This window comes from Halichoerus grypus, chromosome 9 (assembly GCF_964656455.1).
Source record: "Halichoerus grypus chromosome 9, mHalGry1.hap1.1, whole genome shotgun sequence".
NCBI classification, from domain to species: Eukaryota; Metazoa; Chordata; class Mammalia; order Carnivora; family Phocidae; genus Halichoerus; species Halichoerus grypus.
In genome coordinates this window covers 42812579-42840262 of record NC_135720.1, presented here as the reverse complement: position 1 = coordinate 42840262, position 27684 = coordinate 42812579, and the positions used below count along the sequence as shown (strand labels likewise).

Genomic DNA, 27684 nt, shown 5'->3' with positions numbered 1-27684 from the left:
TTTTTGTCCATACACTAAATGGTCCAAAAACTGCTGAGCTTCTATGTCTGCTTTCTATAGTCATATGTTTCCTTCTGTTTTTAGCTATCAGTTCATTACAGTGAAGACTTCTCAATGTTGTAGTGTATTTGCTCTCCTTCTAAATTGGTGACTAATTTTGTAAATAGCTGTCTGTACCAGAGCCTGAGGATAAGTCAAATGTCTCTTCCGTGTTTCTCTTACGGTGAAGGGCACGAGCTTCTGGAAATGTGCTCTTTTTGTCTCAGGTGACTGAATGTGAACTATTAACTCTACAGGTGTGAAAACGCAGTGAAGTAGTACATCACTCAGCAGGCAGAGTTTGCAAATTTGCAAAGTGAACTAAATACCTACGTCTACATAGGTTTTGTTTGCTTTTTAAAAAAAAATGCAAAATGTAAGCTACGCTGTTTTCCTTCTAAGCAAATGTAAACCCATCTAGTTCTACATCTAATCCCATTAATCTGGTGGTTTTGATTTCTGCATAACCCTCCTTTATCATATGAAGGATACCTCTAGATTGCCTTTGGGCACAGAGTTCATAATTAACTATGTCAGCTGATGGATGAACATTTTAAGTTATCAAATGCTGATGTTGCTGAACAAAAAATTTGGCAGCAGTGCTATTTTTGTTTTACTTTTGTGCCCCCCTAAGCAAGGTGATTTAATTTCTTAGCCTCAGCAGCCTCATCTGTAAAATGGATAACCATACCTTTGCACCTGAGAACTCAACAGTTCCTTCTTGTTCCCCATTCTTTTTACCCAACACCAAAATTAAATTTGTAATTTTTCTTATTTATGATACAACAAATATATTTTCATTATTGAAAAATCATAAACAAACAGACAAAAGAGTCCCATTAATCCTAGCCACCTAGATACAATGATTGTTAACATCTTATGTATCTATCCTTCTAAATGGTTTTATTTTTGAAAAATGGCATTATTCCATATATAATATTTTATAATGTGTTAAATCCATCCACAGCAACTTATTCTACATCAAACACAACATTCTATATCAGAGGTCAGCAAACATTTTCTGCAAAGGGTCAGATAGTAAGTGCCAGCTGCATACTCTCTCTCTCAGGGGTTTTGATTATTTTCTTTTCTAATCCTTTAAAATGTAAAAACCATTCTTAGCTCTGGTAGTAAAAAACAGGTCTCAGGATCAATTTGGCCAGAGTGCTGTCTTTTGCTGATCCCTGTTTGATATAAATATATACATTTCTATAACATCTTCTTAAAAAAGCTACATAGTATCCCAGTGTGTAGAGATGCCAGAACTTAGTCAGCCAGACTCCTATTCTTTGACATTTAGTTTCCATTGTCTTGATATTATAAACAGCAGTGGAATGAACATCCCTGTACATACTTATTTGTATACATGACTTACTTCCTCAGGGTAAACGTTTGAAAGCAGAATTTCTGCTCAGAGGGCTTTCACTCATTCATTCACTCACTAAGGAGAGATGTGGAATCAAAGCAGTCATAGACAAAATGTAAATGAATGGGTGTGTCTGAGTTTGCCACCCCTGTGATATGTTAACTTTACTGAGAGCACCTTAAATGTTTTTTTTAAATTTTTTTTTATTATGTTATGTTAATCACCATACATTACATCATTAGTTTTTGATGTAGTGTTCCATGATTCATTGTTTGCGTATAACACCCAGTGCTCCATGCAGAATGTGCCCTCTTTAATACCCATCACCAGGCTAACCCATTCCCCCACCCCCCTCCCCTCTAGAACCCTCAGTTTGTTTCTCAGAGTCCATAGTCTCTCATGGTTCGTCTCCCCCTCTGATTTCCCCCCTTCATTTCATTTACAGTAAGAGGTTTTAAAATATTTTCATATATCCTATTACATGACAATGCTACATGTTTTAATAGACCCGTGTTATATTCTTACACGACCATAAATAATTCAATGCCTGTATTAACAATCATCATCAGAATATCAAAATGTTACATAATTCAATACTTTTCTATTAGAAGAGCTTAAAAAATCTCAAACTGAAATAATCTGGGAGTCATTTCCTCTTTAAAATACAAACATAATAACTAACAGGAAACATAATTTATCTTGTCCATTGTGGCCACTCTTGCACTATCGAATGCTATTTAAAGCTATTACATGCACACACACACACACACACACTTCAACATAGTTGAAACTTTCTAAATTATAAACTTTCAGAAAGCAACCTCTTCTATAATTCTGACCTTTAAAAAATGTCAATTCATTTATTCAACAAATATTTATTGAGTGCCTTGTAGTACATGCCAAGTTGCACAAGGCACTTGGAATACATAAGTAAATGAGACAGCTGTGGTCAGTGATTCATAATAACACTTGTTTTTGAAGTGTAACTCTGGAAAAATGTCCACAGAGTACAGTAGGATTTGATGATACACAGGAAAGGATCAAGTAATAACTTCCATTTCTTCTCCAAAAAGAAAATGAAGAAGAAAATAATATTGTTGTGAGTACTGCACAAGATAGTAGACAAATCCTTGCCATCAGCCTGACCATTAAAATCAGTGAAAGTATCAGAGATATGTAGATAGACAACTATATAAAACTATAGAGAAAATCATCATTGAGATGTTTTTAAAGATCTTACATTCAGCTTGAGCCAGAGCAGACTTCCCCCAGTATGATCTATCTATGTATAGTATATATACATCTTTTCTTTTGTGACTGGTCAACATCTTGAAGGTTATCATTCAGATGGGAGAATCACCCTTCATAGCAAAGGAACTGATTAGACCTGTTCAGAAGAACTAGGTCTAACACAAAGACCAAGATAGTAGCACCTTGTGTTTAAAAAATAAAACTCACAAGGAAAAATAAGTACTATGTGATATCATTATATGTGGAATCTATAAAGGCTGAACTCAGAGAAACAGCAGAGTGGTGGCTGGCCTGGGGGCTAAGGGGGAAAAAGGGGTGCGGAAAATGGGGAGATGGTGGTCAAATGGTACATACATACTTCCAGTTATAAGAAGAATAAGTTCTGGCTACCTAATGCACAGCATGGTGATTGTAGTTAACGGTATATTATACACTTGAAAGCTGCTAAAAGAGTAGATCTCAAATGTTCCCCCCCACAAAAAAGAAATGGTAACTATGTGAGGTGATGGAGGTGCCAACCAATGCTACTGTGGTACTCATTTCACAATACGTAAGTGCACCATCGTGTCGTAAATCTTACTTAAACAATGCTGTAAATCAATTACATCACAATAAAGCTGGGTGGGGGGAGGCAGAAAGCATGACTCAAAGTTCTGAGGTAAAGCACGGTGGAGAAAACATGGCGTTCAAGGATAAAAGAGGAGTAAAACAGAAGTGATAGAAGACGCCTTGTAGTCCTAAGGCCAGTCTAAGGGCCAGGCAGTAGACCCACAGAATCAAGGTGAAAAAGAAATGGAGTCAAGCTCTTCTAATATAAAACGAGGAGTGATGCACTAGATTAAAACTTGAGATGAACGCTGAAAATTTCATCTGTTAACAAAATAGAGTGAGAGTGGAGTGCTGTAACTTTGACCCTAATTTTAGTCACTACAAGACAGTACTGCTGAAGATAAATGACTGAGACCCATGGGAAATGGCAACTATCTTTTTTTTAGGGGTTGTAATAGAAAAATAAAAAAAATTCTAGCAAATTCCGACATGGATCTTGGACTTTGAAGGAAATAAGATTTCAAAAGACTTTAAAAATCTTAAATTAAATATTAGAGTAATGACAGAAATTTGTGTCACCTATTCTTGTGGGATTATGAGGGCTCTTCTATTTGCTTTATTTAACTAGCGTTTTCCCTCATATAAATGAAACCCCAACTAACTTCTGCTCCATTTGATACAATGTTTGTTAGATTTTAGGAAAGGAGCTTCATCAGAATTCCCCAAAGAGGAAATGTTTCCCTCAATATATTTGACATAGTAAATTAGGACAGGGTTTCCTAAACAATGGTGACAGCCAAATCTGGATGTCTATTCTCTTAGCTCTTTTTTTTTTTTTTTTTTTTTGAGGAATCCTGTTGATTGCAAGAGGTTTCATGGTTCGAGGTCAGTGGTTCTCAGAGTGTGGATGGAGTTCAGGCTAACAGCATCAGCATCACCTGGGGACTTGCAGGAAGTGCAAATGATCAGACTCCCATCCAGAACTACAGAATCAGAAACCCTGGGAGGGGGGCCCATAAATCTGTATTTAATAAGCCTTCCTCTGGCTCTGGATAAACACTCATTTGAGAAGCACAGAATCTAAGTGGACCCAGGTAATTCAATAAGAATGAGAAATAAATTGATTGGAAACAATACTTTCATCCAAACATTTATATAACACCACAGGTATTACACGGTTTCTGCAGTGAACCAAAGTGAAAATCTTTAATAATCTTTAAGTTTAGCAAATTTCACAAGAGGTATTAAGCCACATGACCCTGAATTCACAGTTTAACAGCCAGTCCTCCATTTGCTGTTCGCCTAATATTTAAGAGCAAACGGGACAGTCAATTCCTAAATGAATGGCAGTCATCACTGCATAATTTAAGTCTTATGTGCTTGCCGCTGTGGTTTAGGAGTTTATTTTACTGTTAGTCATGTCTCTAAGTCACTTAATAGCATTAGAATGGAAAGATATGGTCAAATTTATGAGGCTGAGAACAAACCTCCTGTGAGTACTTTATACCACATTGAGAATCTAATTACTGGTTCACAACACAGCATTTATTAGTTTTTTCTCCCTTCATACAGACTCTGTTGCAAATCAGCATACAATAGTATTCAGTTTTGAAGGGACATTTATACGTAAAGTCTATTTGTGGTAGTTCACAGGTAAAATAACCCTGTTTTAGCACAGGACTAATCATACATGGTTAAAGACATAAAAGAACCACAATTATCTTCAACAGTGAGAGCTAGGCCAATGTTACAGATCAGGAATAATGTAATTGAGAAACACTTGTAAAATGAGGCATGTCTTATATTAATGGTGGGAAGAAGATTTATGTACAACTTTCTTAAGATATATTTTGGGCTTCTTTTCATTAAAGTTCTTAACAAGGAAATCAGCAGGAAAGAAGTGGAATCCAGGCGATATTTGTTAATATTTCTTGATGTCTAGATCCCTCAGCAAACTTGGAAAATTTAAATACGTAAACCTTTAAAAAAGTTTCCTGAGGCCTTTCCAAACTCTTTCTACAGGATAAACTTCATGTATCAATGACTGATTAGAATCCAAAACTGGGGGTGGTGGGGTGGTGGTAAGATCAACATATTGGTTTTGTGCTGGTTGAATAAATTTTTACACTTAAAAAATCACAATAAAGACTTTCCACTAGGGAATGCAAATGTACTTAAATAAAGTAATCACACAACTAATTTTCAATCACAGACCACATGCATTTCAGTAAAGTGGACTGCAAATCAAATATCTTGAGGTAGCTCCTTTTCTCCCTGTGAGTTTCCTTCTTTCTTTCCCTTTCCTCTTTTCTTTTCTTTCCTTCTTTGCTTTCTTGCCTTCCTCCCTTCTTTCCTAAACATCTTCCTCTTTTATAGGTCTTGCAATAAAACACATTTATACTGTGAACTGATAAAATTTCAAGATATAAAGAATATAAAGAGATTTCACTCTAAGTTATCTCTAACATACTAACTATATTAAAAGTGAATATTTAAACATAAACCATAAAATCTGAACAACATCCTCTGTTTATATTACTGTCCATACTAGGATGATGACCTCTGTGAAAATATAATCATTTAGTGAGAACACCCAAGTTCAGGGATGCCAAGAATGAGGATGTTTAAGTAGGCTTTCAGCCATATAACTTCCCAAAGACGGAACTGCATAAATGATTTTGGCCAAGTAGTAATAGCTAATGCTTATATAGCATTCAAGATATTCCAGTGACTCTTCTGCATGTCTACATCTAAGTCACTTAATCCTTTAAACAAGCTTCTGAGGTGGGAAAGGTTATCATCTCTCATTATGTTCACACAAAGCCAGAAAAAGGTAGAGCTGTGATTTGAATGACCAGGTCTGGCCCTAGAGTCCATGGTCTTGATCATCATTACTCCATGCTTTTGAAACCAAGTTTCAGAACAACTCTGAACAAAAGTAACATGTGTTACGAGAATGAATTAATGAAAGGATTGCTTAGTGTTCTCTATACGATATATGTTAATCACAGTACATACTATTAAGTATACAGTAGCTAATGACTTGAAAATTTTCTATCACACCTAAAAATGGTAAATAAAAAATTGTTTTGGGTTATTTGGGTGATCCGTTTTATAAAGTAAAAAGATGAATGCCATTATCAAAATACCTCTTCAGCACTTTAAGACATGTAGAATATTTACATATACTTTATATTTCAATTCTGCTTGTTTTATATCTGAAGTATAATCTACAATTTATATGTGTCAAGCTAACTCAAAAAAATTAAACATTCTTTTAGAGAGAGAAAAAGACCCAAAATAGATTCCAAGATCCAAAACTGACTATCCTTCTGGGCAATTTTTTGGTTATTAATTTATTTAAAAACTTAAATTCTAAAAACACACAGAGATACAGACACCCTCCGCACACACACGTACAAAATGTATATAGCCTAGTGTAATATCATAAGACACACATCCTAGTAATTACCATCCAGGTCAAGACACAGGATTTTGCCAGCCCCACAAGAGGCTCTCTGTATGTTCCATCTCAGCCACAGCTCCTTCCTTCTCTCCAAAAGTAACCACATCCTGGTACTTGTTCTCTTCTATTTCTTTATCAACCAAGTGTTCATCCTTAGACTTAAAAAAAAAAAAAGCTACAATTTTAAGCCTCTTTTATTTTTATTTATTTTTAAAGATTTATTCATTTTTTTAGAGAGAGAGTGCATGCATGCACGAGTCAGAATGAGCATGGTAGGGCTGGTGCAGAGGGAGAGGGAGAGAGAGAATCCCCAAGCAGACTCCCAGCTGAGTGTGGATCCTGACACAGAGCTCGATCCCAGGACCCCAGAATCATGACCTGAGCCGAAGTCCAGAGCCAGCTGCCCAACTGACTGAGCCACCCAGGTGTCCCTTAAACCTCTTTTAAACCACAGACTCTCCCTTTTCCCTTTTCTTCTCGTTCTAATTTATCTGGACAAATTTCAGTTATTTGAACAATAGGAACCACATTGTCACATGCATGTATAGTATAGTTCAACATATTCTTTTCTCTGTGTTTTTGACAAACTGGAAGCTGGATCCAGAGACTTGATCCCTTTGGCAAGACTCAAGGTGATATATTCTTTTATCAGGAGGCACATATGTGGTTTGCTCTCCTTTTGAGAAATTAGCAGCTGTTGAAGATCATGGCCTAGATCCATTAATTCCTCAGGGGTTGTAAAAATGGGTGATTTTCTACTTCGATCATTTTAGTTTTATTAACAGAAATAATTTTATTAAGAGACGCTTTGCTTATCTACTACCTGGTTACCAGTGATACAGTTCATACAGAAAGGGCAAGATAAATGCTTTCTTTTCCTTTATCAATTTTCAAGGTCATAAGTTGCCTCTGTCATTGTTTTGAAGGTGATCAACTGTTTTTGCTTTTTTTTAAAAAAAAGATTTTTTGTTTATTCATTTGAGAGAGAAAGCAAGCAAGAGCATGAGCAGGGGGGAGGGGCAGAGGGAGAAGCGATGTGGGACTCGATCCCAGGACCCCGGGATCATGACCTGAGCCGAAGGCAGACGCTTAACGACTGAGCCACCCAGGCGCCCCTGTTTTTGCTTTTTAATATCAGTATGAACTTATTCATTTAAACACACTTAATGGGCTTTAATCTGTTACATTTGTAATTTTTACTAAAACAAAATTCTCATATTTGTCGGTGGAAGCCTCTTTTAAGTTTTAAGGCTCTTGAGCCCTTTTGACAGTAGTTTTTGTTATCTGGTTTAATTAGATGTTTCAAACTAGTCTTGCACATTTTCTATTTTAGCCATTTCTGCAAGAAGCCCTGGTTAGTAAGAAATAGGAATTTAAGACCCAGTCTGGGTGCTCATGACCACTGAATTCATCATTATTTTTGGGCTTCTTCAGGCCTTAAAAAATGTGTGTTATACAGGTACACATACACCTACATAAAATTTTAAGACAAAAATATCTCATAAGTTCATACTAACATTTCCAATTAAAATTCAGAACTACTATGTTTTTCTTTTTAACACTTTCATCATACAATTTGCCTATTTAAAGTGTACGTTTCAGTGGTTTTAGTATAGTCACACTAAATTGATTCACCCCAATAAATTTTAGAACATTTTTATCACCCCTAATAAAGAAATGCCATATCCATTAGCAGTCACTCCCCATTTCCCCCCAATCTCTTCAGTCCTAGGCAACCTCTAATCTACTTTCTGTCTCTAAAGATTTGCCTATTTAGGACATTTCATAAAAATGGAATCATACTATGTGGTAGTTTGGTTGACTCAAACTCATTCTACAGTGGAGTCACCAGGAAGGGCTTCTGGAAACAATTTTCTCTGATTTCTTGCATGTTGATAATAGTTCACCTGTATCCTCTGCACCTGAAAGTCGGTTTTACAAAATATCAAATCCTTCTTTCTGATTCTGGCTACAGCTGCCAGAATTCCCCTTGAGTTTGCCATTAAAATGGGATATCTGTTTATAATGGAAAGCAATCTGCATTCGAATTTTGGGTAAGGAAGGAGTTAAGACTGTAACTATTCCATAAGAATCATGTTCCTAATTGCCTCTCTGTCTATAGCAGTTCATTGTTTTCTTTGCAGTGCCTCTCTGCTTTTTAGCATTTCTCTTTCACAGAACACAAGGTTTTAGCATTTCTCTTTCACAGAACACAAGGTTTTTCCAGGGCATGAAGATGTCCAACTTTCCTACTACTTCTTCATTCTCAGGGATTTACATATCCGGACTGCCTAAGCATTGTATAACAGAAAGCATAAACATATTACACCAGAAGCAGTCATTGTGTTTACACTCAAAAAGGAGTTAAGAAGATCTGAGATATGGGGAGAAAACTTCCACCACATCTCTATTCCAATTTACACATTCTGTAAACTTGAAAATCAATGTATCATAGTTCTAGAACACTGGATTTAGAGGATGCTTAAAAGACATTACCCATTTATTTTAAATCAATGAAAAAATCTGAAAGTGATAAAAGGGCTTGCTCAAGGTAAAGTCAATATGCAAACAGGATTTCAGATTCTAAAAACAACGTTCTTTCCACTCCCTAAGAGCTACTTCTTAAGTTTATTAGATGGACAACTCCAGTACAATGAATATTTCAAGTAGCTCATTTACAAATTGTTTATCTAAAGGCAATTTCCCTTACAAATACAATTTTAAGTAGTGACAGGCTCAGGATCACTACAGAAAAGTCTACTCCCATTACAGACAAGTAAATAGCCCATAGCTGGAAGGAAAGGCAGAGTTTTCAGGTGAGGAGAGAATCAAGTGAGAAAAGACACTTTTGGCTTTTTATCACATCTGCAGATACCTCAAACATTTTTTAAAAATTTTATTTCAAAAATATAGAGATTTCCAGTACTTATGTGCCCATAACCAAGCTCTATCGATTCATATCATATAGTCATATAATCACAATTGTTTTGGATTTTAAAAAATTAAGCAAAATAGTTCAAGTTTTAAAAATATGTTTGTTAATCACCTTAGGTTTCCATCATAAAGTGAATCTAGATTTTGATTTGAGAAGCCTCAGAGTGTCTGGTAGACTGAATGCTCCCCTCTTTATAATCACCTCCTTTATCTCTCAGAAAAGGTTTTCTTTTTCCCCTGGCTCCTTACTGAACAGCTTTTCTCTTTCTTCTTCCTCAAACAAGTATGCATGGCTTTTGAAGTTTCTTAAGGGATATTTACTGCTGTAACAACAGGAGAAAGGCTCTCTGCTATGTCTTCCCTAATACCTCCTTTCAATTAGACCCTGTAGAGAAAAACAAAGTCACAGATTGTGCCAAGTGCCTCAGTGTTCCCAGAATTCTATGTTAGTAATGAACACAAACTTTATTAATGAATCTATACACTCCACAAAAATAATTCTACTGTTTTGTCTTGTAAATGGCTGATGATGGAAAATGCAGAGAGCTCCCATTCACATATATATTTTTTTAGAATATGGAATAGTCTGCACACTATTTTGTATCACACATTAGGTTGATTTGTGTGTGTGTGTGTGTGTGTTAACAAAAAAGTCTTGTTACTATAATTAGCCCTTGTCTTTTTATACTGCTTTGGTAATTCAAAGACTAGGGAGTTGGATCTGAGACTGTGCAAGAGTTTATGACCAATCTGTTTACTTAAGCTTTGAGTCACCTCTATCTCCGTGTGAACTGAGGATACTATTAACATCGAATAGATGTTGTTGTAAATAAACCACTACCTGAAATGGAAATCTATAAATTGACTATAAAGAGGGAAATTCAATTATCACTGAGTAAAGTCATTTTCTTTATGAAACAGATGTCAGAAAGGGAAAAAGGTGACTTTCAAGACTACAGGCTGGATTCTTGTAAGAAAAGTAAAAAAAAATTAAATCTAAAGAGAGGCAAGAACAACTGAATCCTGAGTAAGTTTAGAGGCAAAAATTTGGTAATGATTTTATTTCCCCAAGTCTATTGTAATTTTTAATATTTTTCTGATCATAAGATTATTACTAACTAGTTCATCATCGAAAATCTGATAAGTACAGAAAAACAAAAGGGCAGAAGAAAGATCATATACCAATCAGAAGCAAATATTATTTATATTTAGGAAGTTTCTTATTTAATCATTCTCTGTTCTCCATAGCTGAAGTCATATCATACATGAAATTTTGTATTTTGCTTTATTTATGATATCAATGATTGTCCATGCCATTAAATAAATGAACAAGAATAAACTGTAATGGCTGCACAGTATGCATTCGTGGGGGCATTTCACGATCCGTTCCATCATTCTCTTACTACTGGATATTTGAGATATCTCTTATTTAATGAGTACATAAAATATATCCATTAACTGCTTTAGACATAATAAGATTATATTTTGGATTATTTCCTTTGGATAGATTCCCCAATGTGGAATAATTGAAGCTAAATAAGTATCTTTATTAAGGATCTTCTTATATGCATATACTTGATAGCTTTTCAGAGCAATTATATCAAAGTCCATTCCCTTCAGCAATGCCTGAGTGAATTTTTGCCCTACTCTCACCAAACTGGGTATTAACATAGTTTTTAGTTTTTGCTAATTTGATAGCAAAAAGGGGAGGGGGCAGGGGAGTTGAAGTGTTGGTATTTTACTTTGAGTATTTATAGAGTAAATTATTATTCTGCATCTGTCTGAACATGGAGGAAAAGCATTGAAGTCAAACTAGTGGAAAGTGTAACGCCAGGCCCTGGTGAAATGAGATTGGCAACACTTGAAAGTGTGAGAACTGCTCATTTATCTGCATACTAATCAAACTCTATTATTTGAGGTGGCACCTTGAAATTCCACAATGGATGGACCCCCAGGAAAAACCCTTAGCGGAATGCCAGGTCACTGGATGTAATCGCAGTTAAACTGTAGGGGCCTCAGTTTTGAGTCTTGTCTTTTGACAACAGTTAACAGAATTAAAGGAAAACATTCTATTAAATGCTGGTTCACTGCAAATCTTTAATGATTATGATAAGTAGATATCTTAATCATTTTTTTGCAGTTACTTTTATGATATATGACAATAAATCTGAGTTTTCCTTCCTCTGTTTAGTGAATACAATAAAAAAAGAAAATAGGCAACAGGACTCCAAATTTTTATTCATAGTCAGGAGAAATTTATTGAAGAACTGCCAACATATGGTAGACTTATGAGCTATTTTAAAATTCTTTTTGGAATTCTCTAATTACATAAAAGCATTCCAACTGTATTGGTAAACCTTCACAATTTATGGCTGTTATTAAAGCCAGAATATTTTAGTTTCATTTGAAATGATTAGGTACTACTTTTCTCCTTCCTATTTATCAGAAAATATGATTCAAAAATTGAAAATATGATTCCTTTTTCTAAATTATGTAGATGTACATTATTCAGTGCTCTCAAATACTGCCATCCTCAATACATGCCTTACTAAAGAAAACGTTGAATGTACACCTTAATCATTACAGTGTCACACTGAAATATAGACATAAATTTTTTCAACATTTTGAACTGTATTTGATGCTAATTCAGAGTAAAAAGAGAGATTGATGCTAAAAATCACATAGATTTTTTTATATATTGCAAGGTTTGGGCTTCATGTAGTCACTGGACAATGAGAAGTGTTTTATTCTACTGATGAAGAAGGTGAGGGAATGAAAACATGGAGAAGGAAAATAAGAATGCAACTAAAGAACTATTTGGAAAAAAATTCAAGAACTTTGTCTCTGGTTTCGGAAAATGACATGAATGCAATGAATAAATAATTTCAAACATAACCTGAATAAAAATCTGTTATAATCTCACAAGTGTCAGGAATGTATCGCACAATTTGGTTTTCATACCTTAATTATTTTTTGTTGTTCAGGAAGTGAAAGATTTCACAGGTTATAGAAGATTGCTGCTGGCTCATTATATGAAGTTCAGATGTTGAAAAAATGAGCAATTTTACATTTTTCTTACTTATACAAAAAATGAGTAAGAAAAAAAGATTGTGGTACGAACCCTGGCAACTCTGGTTTTGGGAATACTATGTGGGCAGGGTCATGAAGCAGAGAGAGCCGGATCTAATCCCAGTTTTATCACCTCCTGTATGACTCAGGAATCAGGTGCTCAGAGCTTCAGTGTATCTACAACATGGAGATTATGCAATTTCTCCAGTACTGATATTGGCACATGATAAACCCTCAAAAAACAGTCTTATTACCACCATTATCATCACCAACACCGTCTTCCTCCTCTTCTTCTTCATCCCAAAGTTAAGAGAAAAATCTATCATAACCTCAACTCTCAAGTTCCTCTAGAATGTTCTTTTCTCCAAATCTTCAGTGGTGTCACTTAGGTCCTGGCTCCAATTGAACCTAAAGTAGACCTCATCATCCTGCCCCTCTCTCTATCACTTTTTATCCCACAATTGTCTTGCATTTTCTTCACAGCACTTATTGCTATCTGAAATTATCCCGTGAACCAAATTATCATATTATATCACTAATATGTCCATTTCATGAGAGCCAGAATTTTGTTGAATTTGCTCCTCACTGAATCCTCCAGAGACAAGAACATGGCCTGGCACATAATAGATGCTCAAACTAATCATAGATGGCACATAATATTTGCTGGATAAAGATGTAAATCATAAGTGACTAAATGTGTTAATAGCTGTGTGCCTGATGAGATGACAGAGCTTTAAGGTCCACATAACCGAGTTAAACTCTGGGTTAGTATTCTTCTAAGCCTAAGTCATAAAGCATTAGATAGTCATAAAGATTAGATAGCAGAAACTCAACATAAATGCTACAGTTGTTATCTCTATTAGCAGTTTAAGCCTAAATTGAGTGATAGGTGTACTTTCTAGTCAACCAGAGGAAGTCTGTGAGAGAAGACTAAAGTCAGAAGCCCCTATTTAATAATTACATACCAGGTTAGCCATAAGAATTGAGACACAGAAGTTAACAGTGATTTATAAATTAGAACTGTGGCTATTATTATATCAATAACTTAAAAAAATCTATTAAAATAAGATCAAAGAAGTAAATGCCTCAACCACATGGAATTTAAGGGAAAAATGTGACAATCTACTCTGCTTATCTGGTCTAACCCTGACCTTCTACCTAATGGCAAAAATGAAAAACAGAACAAAAATGCTTAGAATAATGAGCTGTGAAAAAACTCTTGTATTCTATGCCTATACCATAAAGCTCTTAGATTTCCTCATTTTTCAGGACCCTAGAATTAATCGCTATTTGTACTGTTTTAGAGGAACTGGATACCTCAAATTAAAATAAAGATCAATTATTAAGTTAAAAACAAACATTACCCTCAAGCCTTACATTTATTTTATCATCAATGTAAAAGAATTTTCAGTAAAGTTATAAGATGATCTGTTTGCTTTCAAATGTACAATTAATGGTAGCATATTCAGATATATCAGCAGATCTCTCTTAGAGGCACTTCATAATGTAATAGAAATGGATTCAGTTACTACAATGGTTAACTCTACAATTTGTCAGTGTTTCTAAACTGTTTTAAGGATAAAAACTTAAAAAATAATACATAAACTATAAATCTACATTATAAAAAGGTAACACAAGAAAGCCTTGTAAATGAAATCTTTAGAGGACTTAAAGAAGGCACCTGCTACAAACCGAATGTTTGTGTCCCCCCAAAATTCATTTGATAAGTCCTAATACCCAATGTGATGGTATTTAGAAGTAGGGACCTGGGAGATGATTAGGTTATGAGGATGGAGCCCTCATGAATGGGATTAGTGGCCTTATAAAAGAGACCTCCCAAGAGCTCCTTCACTCCTTCTGCTATGTGAGGACACAGGGAGAAAATGGCTCCCCGTGAACCTGAAAATTGGTTCTCACCAGACAGTAGATCTTCCAGAACCTTGATCTGGACTTCCCAGCCTCCAGAACTTGGAGAAATAAATGTTTGTTGTTTGTAAGCCATCTGTCTCTGGTATTCTGTTGTAGCAGCCCAAATGGACTATGATAATACCTAAATCCCCGAACCATAACAATTTTGCCAAAGCAAATTTTTGTAAATAAAATAGTTTCATACACTAGGTAAGATATAATTTTTAAAGAAAATCCAAAATAAATTCACCTCACCATGATCAAATTTACTGTATTTATCATAGATAAAATTTCACCTAGTTGTAGTTTAAAAGAAACAACTCTGCATAGGTATATAATAGGTGCATTAGATCCAACTAATTAGCTAATATGTGTTGTTTATATATCTACTGCCAACTGCAATCATCTGTACTAACTTCTTAAGACTCTAGAGTCATGAATGTTTGTCCAACAATCTTATATTTAAATTTCATATTCTGTGAATACTTCCCTCTTTTTTGTTTAAACAGCAACCTTTGTTCAGTACATATTTTCACACACATTTATGAATAGAATGTAAACAGTGTTTATATCTTATCAAATTTAAAAATAAGTTCACTGATGCTTGGCAGTTTTCTTTAAAAGACCGATTTTCACACTGGATTTTTTTCAATTAAAATGTATTACACAGTTAGCCATGCAGATAGATTCCGGCAAATGCCTCCTTAACCACTTAGTCTCGTGATGTTATCCTGGATCATGATATCACTCAAAACTCCCTCACTGTTAAAATCTCTTATTCATACATCCCACTATATAGCCTTTACTTCCAGAGCTTCTAGCCACCTGTAAATTACTGCTACTGCCCCTGGACTACTTTAACTAAACTTCAGGCAATTTAACCAGTCCATTTTCTACCCATCTCTCACCTGCTGTTCTTCATACTGTTTTATACTCGTTTTGGACACTGTAGTCTATAATTTCAATAAGATTTTTGCCAATACCCCCAAACCCATACATTTCTTTGTCTCTGTCACATCTGGCTAGCAAAACCCAACTAAAACCAACCACCTACCTTCTCCATACTTGCATATGAACTGCTGAGCAATAGACACCTGGGAGGACTGATACCACCATGAATTCATGGTCATCAACCTAGACACCGTCCAGAAACTCTACCATGTTTCTCTAGTCAACCCTCTCTAGAATGACAGTTCTGTATTACACACTCATCTCAGTGTCTGTTTTCTCTCTGAGTCTAGGTAGATGTCCTTGTCTTCTATTTCTTCATATAGCTAACAGGAGCTATCAGATGATAATTATCTCACTTCTCCACCACCAAATCTACCAAGTCACTGACATGTGCCAATTTTCTCCTCCACTCTCATTCTGCAATGGAAGAAGGACCCCTTCCTGAGGCCATCTGTCCTCTGAATCCCATCTTCCTTCACCGTCTTAAAAACCTTCTCCTCTCCAATCAAAACCAATTTCGATTCTGTGCTATTACTCTATCAAAAGTATTTTTGGTAAAGTCACCTATGACCTCTGTATTGCAATGTCCCAAAGATACTTTTCAGTCCTTGTAACAACTTGCCCTAGCAGAAGCCTTTGACACAGCTGAATACTTCATTTTTCAAAATACGATTTTCTCTTGGCTAATCACATTCTACTGGTTCTCCTCCTACTTTTGGGACCACCACATCTCAGGCTCTTTTTCTAGTCCCCTCTTCTCACTAATGCTTACATGTTAAGGTCCTCTTTTCTCAGTCTGGTATGTGCTCTGGGTAACCCCATTCCCTTCCACTCCTTCAGTTGTCATTTAGCTGTCGATGACTCATGAGTTCAGGCTACAGCCTACTACATCATCTCTTGTGTATGTCTGACATCCCTAATGTCTAGCTGTTACTTGCTATCTTGTATCTAGAATGCCTGAGTTTAAAGCCCAGCCACTTTGCAGGCCTTTGAGCAAGTTACTTAATAATCGGCTCTGTTTCTTCCTCCATAAAACGAGGATAAAAATACCTATTCTTATTTTATAGGGTTGTTGCAAAATCTAAATGAATTAATATTTGTCAGTGGAGATGGTCTTTCTTTTGTTTGTTTCTTCAGCACCAAGTGCAGTGCCTCAAAACAGGTATTCTGTAAACATCTGCTGATTCACTAAGTAAGTGAATTCACCAGATGGCAAATTATCACAACTCTGAAGAATTTGCTTCTAGCCCTATTACATTTTAAATTCCTCGCTATAGCTACCTCTTGATACCCTTTTAAAGGACACCACAATTTCAAAGAAAAAGAACACACGGGAATATTCCTGGAAAAATACAACTTGTTTAAAACACACACACACACACACACACACATCTAGTACTAGAAATCCATGTTGATAGGATTCAGGCAGAAAAAATGATTTGGAGTATTGGTTTTAACAAACATTGTGAATTATGAAATGATTCGACATAAATCTAAATATATTACCTCATCTCTTTCATTAGACTTTTTTAAAACAAGAAATGACTGGCCTGGGAAACACTTAAATCAAAGAGAAAGTGCTTGAAGGAGAAGCACCAGGTCCTCAATGTCTGATCAACACAGCAGCGTGCTGCCAAAAAGCAATGATTAACTCCCACATCAGACAACAGCAATGGGGGCAACAGCATTCTTTTTGTAGAGGGTAGTGTAGGTCTGTCAACATTATTGTTTAAAATTTGGAAAGTTAGTGGAGAAGTCTAGAATGGAAGATATTTCTTGGAGAAGCAGATCTTAGCAGATAAGTGCTAGAGGAGTAGCCTTTTACTTGAAAAGTTACTGAAGACTAGTATTTCTATCCCGAGGCACAACACTGCGCTTACTATCTTCGTGCCACGGGGAGGAAGTCTTGTCCTAGTGCTACAGACGGATTCCAGTTTGGAGATCGTTGGAAAATTTCCTCTCTCCTCACGAATTCCTATCTTCTGCTGCTCCCGGTGGTTGGGAAGGCTATACATTTTAACCCAAGTCAGTGGCCACTGTGGCAGTCATTAACACTGTCCACTAAATTTTCCTCCCAGGGATAAGGTGGTACAATGCAGCCCCTCCCCCAACCTTTAAAGTTACAGTGGCCGTGTGACTTGCTGTGGCCAATGAGACGTGGGCTGAAGTAACTAGGGTCTTTCTGACATATGCATTATAAGCCAGTGTGCATTTACTAGATTCTCTTTTGCCACCCCCACCCTCCAGCTCCCTGACTCCCATTTTGGCAAACGGAAATGGTTCAGATGGCAGCTGCTCCATCAGCTGGGCTCTGGATGCAGGATGATGAAAAGCAGTCATGGGCAGAGCATGTGGCGTGGGCAGAACATAAACAGTGTACAGAGCATATTGTCTTAAATCACCGAGATTTTTGAGGTTGTCACTATATCCTAACCTAGGTCTACACTTACTGATGTGAATTTGTAGTTTGCTTACTATGTGCAAGGCACTGTGCTAAACTAAAAGGGATACAAATATTTCATTAGGAAACAAATTAGGGGCGCCTGGCGGGCTCAGTCGGTAGAGCACGCAACTCTTGATCTTGGGGTTGTGAGTTCAAGCCCCACACTGGAGTCAGAGTTTACTTAAAAAAAAAGAAAAGAAAGAAACAAGCTAATTTTCTTACTTTCCCTTTCCTTTGGGGGCCAAGCAGTCTTGTTTGGTTTATAATCAGATAGTAATCAGACCACCAGCTTCCGCCATTTATACATTAGCATGAAAAAGTTTTAGAGCTGGAATTATTAACAAACTGTAGAATTGCTTTTGTGAATTGTAGAGATAAAGTTCTTACAATTGATAAAATTCTATGCTTTTGAAAACAATTATAAATACAGGATAGATTTGTTATAAATAGAGAAACACATACAGCAAACCTGAGTTAAGGAATAGATACGATTTTAGTAATTCACTCTAGGACAAAAAAAAAAAACACAGTCATTTCATTTGACTAAAATATATATTATTTATAATCCATCCCATATACTCCTAGATCTCTTTTAAAGTACAAATGAAACTTCTAATTGTATATTCAATGAGAGACAGTTGGAACTCATTAACCATGGAAATTTAATAAGCAAAATTACTATAATCTAGTATGACTTTGAACCTTAAGTGAAAATACTTATTCAGTATATCATATTCCTTTCTTTTATAAAATTTCAATAATAATAAATGCTAAATAGTAAATTTAATACCTAAAGTATATGTAAGGATCAATCTAAACTTCTAAGAAATCACAGGGTCAAACACATCAGTACAAAATAACATAAGGAGACAATCAATACCATTTAGTAAATATGATTAAAATTGTTCTTTTAAGGAAAGTAGCATAAGTGTACCATTAAATGGCTGAGAAAGTTGTAGCTGAACAGTTTCCTCAAACTAGAGCAAATATACATTGTATAATCCCTTTCCCATTCACTTTTATAATTTCTTCTTAGATTTACAATTTCACAAAATGCTTTAATGTCAATTCTATTTAAAAGGTCCACCAAAGGGGCACCTGGGTGGCTCAGTCTGTTGAGCGGCCGACTCTTGATTTTGGCTCAGGTCCTGATCTCAGGGTGGTGAGATCAGAGCCCAATGCTGGGCGTGGAGCCTGCTTAAGATTCTCTCTCTCTCTCTGGGTGCCTGGGTGGCTCAGTTGTTAAGCATCTGCCTTCGGCTCAGGTCATGATCCCAGGGTCCTGGGATCGAGTGCTCAGCAGGAAGCCTGCTTCTCCCTCTCCCACTCCCCCTGCTTGTATTCCCTCTCTGGCTGTCTCTCTCTCTCTGTCAAATAAATAAATAAAATCTTAAAAAAAAAAAAGATTCTCTCTCTCCCCCCCTCTGCCCCTCCCTCCATCTAAAAAAAAAAAAAAGGTCCACTATAAATGACCAATAATATTTGGTAATTAATTAAATTTTGATATTGCCTCTAGGCTCACTGGTTTTCAAAACTTTCTCTTTCACAGAACCAGCATTTATAGAATAGATTAAAAAAAGTAAGATGTTCCGCTGGGGTTAGTAGGAGAGGTTGAGGTGGGGAGTGGGGTGGAGTTGTAAGGGGCTTACACACGGGATTAGAGATTGTACATATTTTTAGTCACCTTATTATATTTTTGTCTCTGCACACTACCTCAATCTCCCAGACCACTTGCTTATTTGTGTTATCAATGTACAGATTTTGCTTTAAAAGTTAGGAGACTTTTCTGCTGGGGTTTTAAAAAACAAAGGTCACAGAAAGCTTAATAAAGGTTTAGGCACAAACATTTACTAAATATTTTCTAGTGCTAGGCACACAGTGCTAAGCAAAGGGCTATAAAAACAGCAGAAACAGAATCCTTATTTCTGAACTGTACAAATTCTCCTGGGGAAAGGGGTGATGAAGAAGTAACAGGGCCATAAACAAAGCATGGTAACAGCATACGCAGAGAATGCAGAGAAGGAAGTCCCTGGCTCCCCCTTGCAAGAGTGGAGCTGGCCTGACCACGACAGTCAGGGAGGGCTTCACTGCAGGGTGATATCTGGGTTGGGGGAGATGGAAGGAGCAGGTGAAAGCCATTCTAGGGAGAGCAAATGTGGATATAAAAACCACACAGATGTGCTTGGAGTATTGTAGGGGGAAAAATGCACGTTGTTGTTAGAGAGGAAGGTGTGTGAGAGGCATAAGGAACAAAACCAGAAAAGGTAAGCTGAGTCTGGGCTATAAAGGCTTTCTTTGTAGGCCAAATCAAAAGACTCAATTTATGACGGCACAGGGACCAGTGGAGGTTGGCAAGAAGGGTTGTGTGGCACGATTACAAGCCTATTTGCTGTTAAGGTGCAGAAGTGGCTGAAGGGCTAAGAAGCTGGAGACATGGTCGGGTCATGTGGATATCCTTAAGTCAGTTTTCTGCCTTCTCATCCTATCACAGCAAAAACAAAACTAACAAACCAAAACACAAACCTTTTTTCTTACAGGTCTGTCCAAGTTTCCCAGTTTGGGTTTATGAGAGTTACATTTCCTCAGCAGAAACTAAAATCCACAGGGCAGGGATTTGAGGTGCTTTTATTTTCAGGTATGTCCCAGTGCAAAGGACACTGCATCACGTGGCCCGAATGCATCACTGAAGAGCTACTTCTCTCAGGTTGTGACTCAGTGTTTTATTTGCACGGCTGTCCAATCTCACCGCCATGTCAGTGCACTACACTGCCCAAACACACACACACCCCCATGGGAGCTTTCCTGCAGATGGAGCCCCTCTAACCAACTCATCCAATATGGTTCTTTCCCAGACAATTATTCTCAGTAAGAATACTGATGCTTGCCTGGGTGGTTCAGTCGGTTAAGCTTCTGACTCTTGATTTAGGCTCAGGTCATGATCTCGGAGTCTTGAGATTGAGCCCCCCACTGCACTAAGCAGGGAGTCTGCTTGAGATTCTTTCTCTTCCTCTCTCTCTGACCCTCCCCCTCTCTCTCTAAAAAAAAAAAAGAGAATATTGATGAAAAGGAGTGAGAAAAAGCTTTGTAAATCCAGCCCTTTTCTCATTTTACAATGTATTTAATGTTCTTAATTTTTATTATTTCTCTTTCTTCTTGATTCTTTTCCTCTAATATAGACTCCATATAACCATTAACCATATAGTAATTTTTTCATAATGTAAACATTTAAAATGTATTTCTCTAGAAAAACATGGGCTACTTTCCACAGAATTTAAAGGGATGCTTATACTTTAGTTGTTTGCTGAGTAGTCTACCTTAATATTATAGATTCACTCCCGATCCAGTTAAGAGATGATTTTTAAAATTGCAAGTAGTTTCACAATTTTAAATATGTGTATCATTTATGCCCAGTGTTATATTTTGATTGTGGCATTATACATAAATTTTACTAAAAAATTTTCATTGTCTATCACGTATAATAAATATTGATCAAGAATTTGGTTACCTAATTTTTCTATTTCATTATGCCATTATTTCAAGCCTCCTTTTTAACTGCATTGCTCAGATGTCATTTATTCATTATACAGGCTTAATTTCTTTTAAAGATTTTATTTATTTATTTATTTTATTTTATTTTTTTTAAGATTTTATTTATTTATTTGAGAGAGAGAATGAGAGAGAGAGAGCACATGAGAGGGGGGAGGGTCAGAGGGAGAAGCAGACTCCCTGCTGAGCAGGGAGCCCGATGCGGGACTCGATCCTGGGTCTCCAGGATCATGATCTGAGCCGAAGGCAGTCGCTTAACCAACTGAGCCACCCAGGCGCCCTTATTTATTTATTTTAAAGAGAGAGGGAGAAAGCATTAGTGGGGGGAGGGGCAGAGGGAGAGGATCTCAAAAGCAGACTCCACACTGAGTGTGGAGGCTGAGATGGGGCTCGATCCCATAATGCTGAGATCATGACCTCAGCCCAAGTCAAGAGTCCCACACTTAATTGACTGAGCACCTGGTACCCCTAGGCTTAATATATTTTGCTCTTAGGGTATTATGATCATGTGTTTTAAATCTTTGTGTGTGTGTGTGTGTGTGTGTGTGTGTGTGTGTGTGTGTGTGTGTTTGCAAGTACGCCCTCTATTGATATCTTTGCTTCCTGGATTCCAATCAACTTTATTAGAGACCATGATTAAACTACTATCCAGACAGGATAAATCTGAGCCCAATTTTTACAGGCAGGATTTGGGGAATGTTAATGTATTTCTGGTGGATCTGTTTTTTTTTTCTCCTTCCTGTTTATACCAGATAGTTCTACATTTTATGGAAAATTTAGTATGTATAAGGTGATATTATTTGTGGGTAATTTTATGTTATCCAATTTTTAGTGTTCATAAAAAAAGGAAAACCAAATTACTATTAATTTTCTCCCCTTTTTTGCTCTGGCTGCTAGGAAACCCAAAGACAAATTTCTGCCCACAGCCTACTTGGCTGTACCAGCTGTTTATTAATCTTACCTGCAACTTTAATATTCTCTGACTTTTATCAGTCAGAGAAAGACAAATACCACATGATTTCACTCATATGTGGAATTTAAGAAACAAACAAAAAAAAGGGAAAAAATAGAGAGACAGAAAGAGAAAGAGCGACAGAGACAAAGTAAGAAACAGACTCTTAATTATAGGAAACAAAGTGATGGTTACTAGAGGGGCGATGGGTGGGGGGATGGGTGAAACAGATGGTGGGGATAAAGGAGTGCACTTGTCTTACTGAGCACAGACTGATGTATGGAACTGTTCAATTACTATATTGTACACCTGAAACTATTATAACATTGTATGCTAACTAACTGGAATTAAAATAAAAACTTAAATTAAAAAATATAGTCTGACTTTATTCTCTGTTTTCAACAGCTCTGTGCGTGTTATGCACATTTCTTGTAAGTCACTTTAATTTCTTTGCAGAATAAGGCAGGAGACGGATGGTCTAGAAGATGACTTTATCCTTATGGACTGTGGCAGACACAGTTTGAAAGGCAACACCATCAATACATCCTGATTTTCTAAGAGATTTCTAAACACTTTTATAATTATTCATCACTAAATACACTCTACAAAATCGAGGGCTAGCCCCCTAGATAGCCCAAATATCTGAATCCTATTATGTGAAAACAGTAAATCCTTCTACCAATAAACTCACATTCTCCATCTTATTTCTCTCTTCCCCACTCCAAAATCCTACCCCCCTCCTATATGTTTTCTCCCTTGACATTCCTAAACTTAGTGGCATTAGCTACTTCTCTTTGCAGGAAGCCCTTTAGCAATCTTTTGTACGGGTGTATGGAGCACTGGATTTCTTTTGGTGAATTTGGGGAAAAATACTTTTGCTCCCTTTGAAATGAAGGATATCCTGGCAGAGTAAACTGATCTAATATAAGAATCCATTATGTGTGTTTCCCCAGTGTTAGATCAGATGTCTCTGTTATCTTTTTTTTCATCGAAAGCTAGTTCTTCAGTCGTTTTAGCATCCAGGAGTTGGCGTTTTGTCTTTCTAGTTCACATACATAAAACATACTAGTCAAATGTCTCCTCTGAGGAGTAATACCTTCGTAGTTCCAAATGTTCTCTCTTAATTTACAGAATAAAGTAGTTTTGCAAATCAGGAAGAGTGTTTTCAAGCATATCATTAAATTATCAGTTTCCATATGGCTTGTTTGTTTCCTCTGACACCCTTACTCACCATGGTGATATTGTGTCTTTTTTTTGGCTTCCAAACATTTATTCTTCCCACCCTTCTAATAAGGCTTCAATTTCATGTTCAGGAATTATCTATACTCAGTGTTCAAAGGATACTGAATTCAAACCCTATAGACGACTTCTATCATATCCTCTCTTTCTTTCCCCAAGATCCTTAAGGGGCCACATGTAAACCAAACTGTCAGTTGATCTCTTTCTCTTGGGCCTTTGTGTCTTGACAAGGGTAGAAAAAATAGGGCATGTTCATTAATTCTAGGACGGCCCAGAGTGATTACTGAGCCACAGAGATTCTCTGTGGCCACTTGAGACTTACTTCCAACTTGTTTTTCAGCCCTTACTAGGAGGCTGTGGCATCACTGTATCCTGTTAAATTCACTTTCTGCTCAATAAAGCCATTGGTTTCTACTGTAAAACAAATAATATGTGGTATATTCATACATGCTACTTTGCACATATATCAATTTCTCTTGTAATGTCTTGTTTCGCATTTGCCGATTTTCAGTATCATTTTTGCTTAGGTTACTCTTATTCCACATTGGGGTTTCTCAAAATTTGTTCTGGGAAACAGTATTTGTAACTCAGGATTAGCAAATGTTAAATTAAGAAAAAAGGAGGAAGGTTACAGTTAAGGAAGTATGTTAAACACAGGGATAAATAAATTCAATTAGTTTCTTTTTCTGTACATGGTGAATTTCTCAGACAGAATATAAGATGTAGCTTTTTCTGAACTTATTTTTAGTGTGTATACAGATACAGACTTATCCTCACAGATCTAAAGAAACTAGTGCTCTGTAGAACATATTTTGGGTAATGATATTCTAGATACTGCTATTTACTGTCTCCAATGAGGACTCTGGTTTCCCTTGAGCTTATAATAGAGCGATACTATCTCTTTTATTTCTATTTAATACTGAACATTCCTATTTGGTATTCATCTTATTTCTATCCTAACTGTAATTCTTGAGATTGTTTGCATTTCTTATATAGACTGAAAATCTTGTGGCTGATTATTTTTTGGCGCCCCGTGGCTGACTGCTTTTAATGGCACTACAAAATATTTTAAATGAGCTAGGGTGTTTTAAAATTTTTTGAATATGTCCCTATAGTCAAACTACTTATCAACAGGTATGTCATGTTACCATTGTAATTTTGGTTGGGTTTACAGTTCCACTGGCATTCTTGATTACTATTGAGTGTTTCTAATTATAGTTTTCCTGGAGCATGTAACACAAACCAGTGGTACTTCCTCTTCTGTTTTTGCAATATAAATTTAAGAATTTTGCGCTTATATCAATGTGGGGCTATCTGGTTCTGATGGTGATTTATATGTTCTCAAAATACTCCTGAGCCTCAGCAATGAAATGAGAATGTCAAATTACAGTAATTTAGTAGCCCCTCTATAAGGTAATCTTGGAAGATGAATTTGCCTAGACTATCTTAGTAAATACCTTGATTTACATAAAAATGTATAGTACAGAACTTTATCAACAATCTGAAACCAAGTAATTCATAATTTGGCTATGTTGATGTTTTTTTCTATTAATGAATTCTCCCTTTTTTTTTTTTTCATTTGGATATGGAGATAAATAGCTCAGGTACAGACTTGGGGTAAAATAGTTTTTCTTGACCACATTCCTAATAGCCAACTCCTCTGAGCACACTGGTCAGAAATTGTCAGTGATGAGGTAGCTGAGAGGAAAAAAGATGAAACGATGTTAAAACAGTCTAGTACTAACCACTTCTTATCCAGCAATCCCACTTTAGAGAATAAATATTTATCAACTGATTATAGCTACCTCGTACAAAATACAGGAATACTGGAAACAACCCAACATTTAGGGATGGGTTATGCAAAAACTATGCTGAGTAGATGAATCCTTATGAAGTAAAGTATATTCTATAGAAACCGAAAAGTATATAATGTAAGAAGGGAAATACCTTTAGTAATTTTTATAAAATTACAATACAGAAAATCAAGGCGTAATAAAAACTATGTTTTGCGTGGGATTAAGGAGGTGTTTCAATGGAGGTGTTCTTTGTAGTACTTTGTTTACTAAAGTTAGCTAAATACGGAATAAAAAAAGTACCTTTACAAGATCTGAGGCAAATGATTTTATCTATAGGCAAAATATCTGTGGGTATATTTATATAGTTTATATAAACTCACAGATAATCATGTTTAATTAGGATATTTTTTCACTTGTAATGGATGTATATAAACTTAAGACACCATTACAAGTGAAAAAATATCCTAATTAAACATGATGCATATTTAAAAGAAATGTTATTTGGTTCGCTTTGTATGCTCAGTTATCCTATTTGAGCACCGGTAAAGAAGGATGCAGTTCTTATTTCCTCCAAATTATCTCCCTGCCACATAAATGATGAGAAAGTTAAAACCAAGTTCATCCTAAGTATGTCATGTCAAAAAGAAGGAGAATACCAGGCACTGGATACTCAAAGACAAATATTCTTTTTTTTTTTTTTCAAAGAAAAATATTCTAAGAGCAGAAACTTTCTAGCTAAAATAATATTAATTTTCAGTATGACTTTTTAAAAATATGGCTTCCCTGGCTTAAGGCTTGGAACATCCTAAACCAAACTGAACAAATGAAGTGATGTGGGCCTGGAAAAAGAGAAATAATGTGCCAAGTCTCTTTACCCTGGCTGATACGGTGACAGGGTCCATAATGAAGAAAAGAACTTAACACTTAAACAGGAAAGATATAGAGTCATTTATATTCTTTAAAAATATCTATGGTAGAGAATAAAATCTCAAGAAAGAGAGAATGTTCAGATTGTGCAGGCTGTTTTGTTATGGTTAGGAAAGTACCCGGGAGACAGGAACAAAATAAAGCAGCTTTTCTCATTAAACATTTATTGCTCTGCTTAAATCTGTTTTGAAGGAGCATAGAAATACATGGAATACTATACTGGGTAAGATCCATTCTTCTCCCAGCCAGAATGCTGAGGCTCACACAAATCTGATTGACATGCAATTGAAATATGTGACTGTTTTTCCTTGACGTCAGCTTTTAATACTGTCCACATTAAAGGAGAAGTCCATTCCAACAACTCTTAGTGGACACTTAGGATACTCATAAAGTTGTCCAAACCCTTTCAAGAAAATAGCATCTGTGCTCTTATAAGGATGATACAAAAATCCTTTCTTAATCTATCAATAAAAGGCAGCTAAATTAAAAATTGCTGCTTTCCTCCAAGCAGATGATTAATTAAGTCTCAATCTAGGAAGAGCTCCAAAGCACTTTACACAGGGACACTGGCCTACAGGACTTCTCACTGGAAGGCTGAGTACCTCACTTACCTCCTCAGTTTCTTAAATACTGTAATTTTCAGACCTTACTTGTCAAACTTTCTCCACCTTCAAAAGGTTTTAATTAAGCTAACATTATGCTAACATTAAAATAATTTTTAAAGAAAACAAATTCATCCACAAGCCTGTCACTGCACTAAACCTCTTTAATTTGTCCACAGGCATATCTAATTTATAGCTGGAATCACCTCACGCCTAGCAGAACAGAGCCAGGCTTTTTAAAAGGCATTGCTCACCGTATCCTCAGAACATGTCGTGCCCAACTTTCCCAGTGTGCTCGTTTAATGAGTATATATTATACGAAATTCAGTGTATGCTAGAGGTCCATCTAAATATGACAATAGATGCCACAAAAAGCAAATTTTACCACCAAAACGTAATTTTAACAGTTTCATCTTACCTCTTCACCAGACAGATAGTAAGCTGAGAGTAGTCCACCAACGAAGCGTATATTTACTTCAAAAACAGAAACCTCAGCATTCTGTGGAAACAAAATAAAGGAGGTTCATACATAAACGATAGTACACAATTGAGAAAAATACCATCATGATAAAGTAGACTAAATATTTAAATTTTGCTCACTCTTACATGCTTGCCCAGAGCAATTTATATACAAGAGAAAAAGTTC

General features: G+C 36.1%; 1 protein-coding gene across 2 annotated transcripts in view; it reads right to left on the bottom strand.

Annotated features, from left to right (window-relative positions):
- Positions 1-27684, bottom strand: part of MAN1A1 (mannosidase alpha class 1A member 1) — a 164693-nt gene that overhangs the window by 78208 nt on the left and 58801 nt on the right. For both annotated transcript variants that reach the window (XM_078054798.1, XM_078054799.1), the window contains exon 5: positions 27457-27537. In XM_078054798.1, the coding sequence (XP_077910924.1) occupies positions 27457-27537 (81 nt within the window). The remainder of the gene's footprint in view (positions 1-27456; positions 27538-27684) is intronic.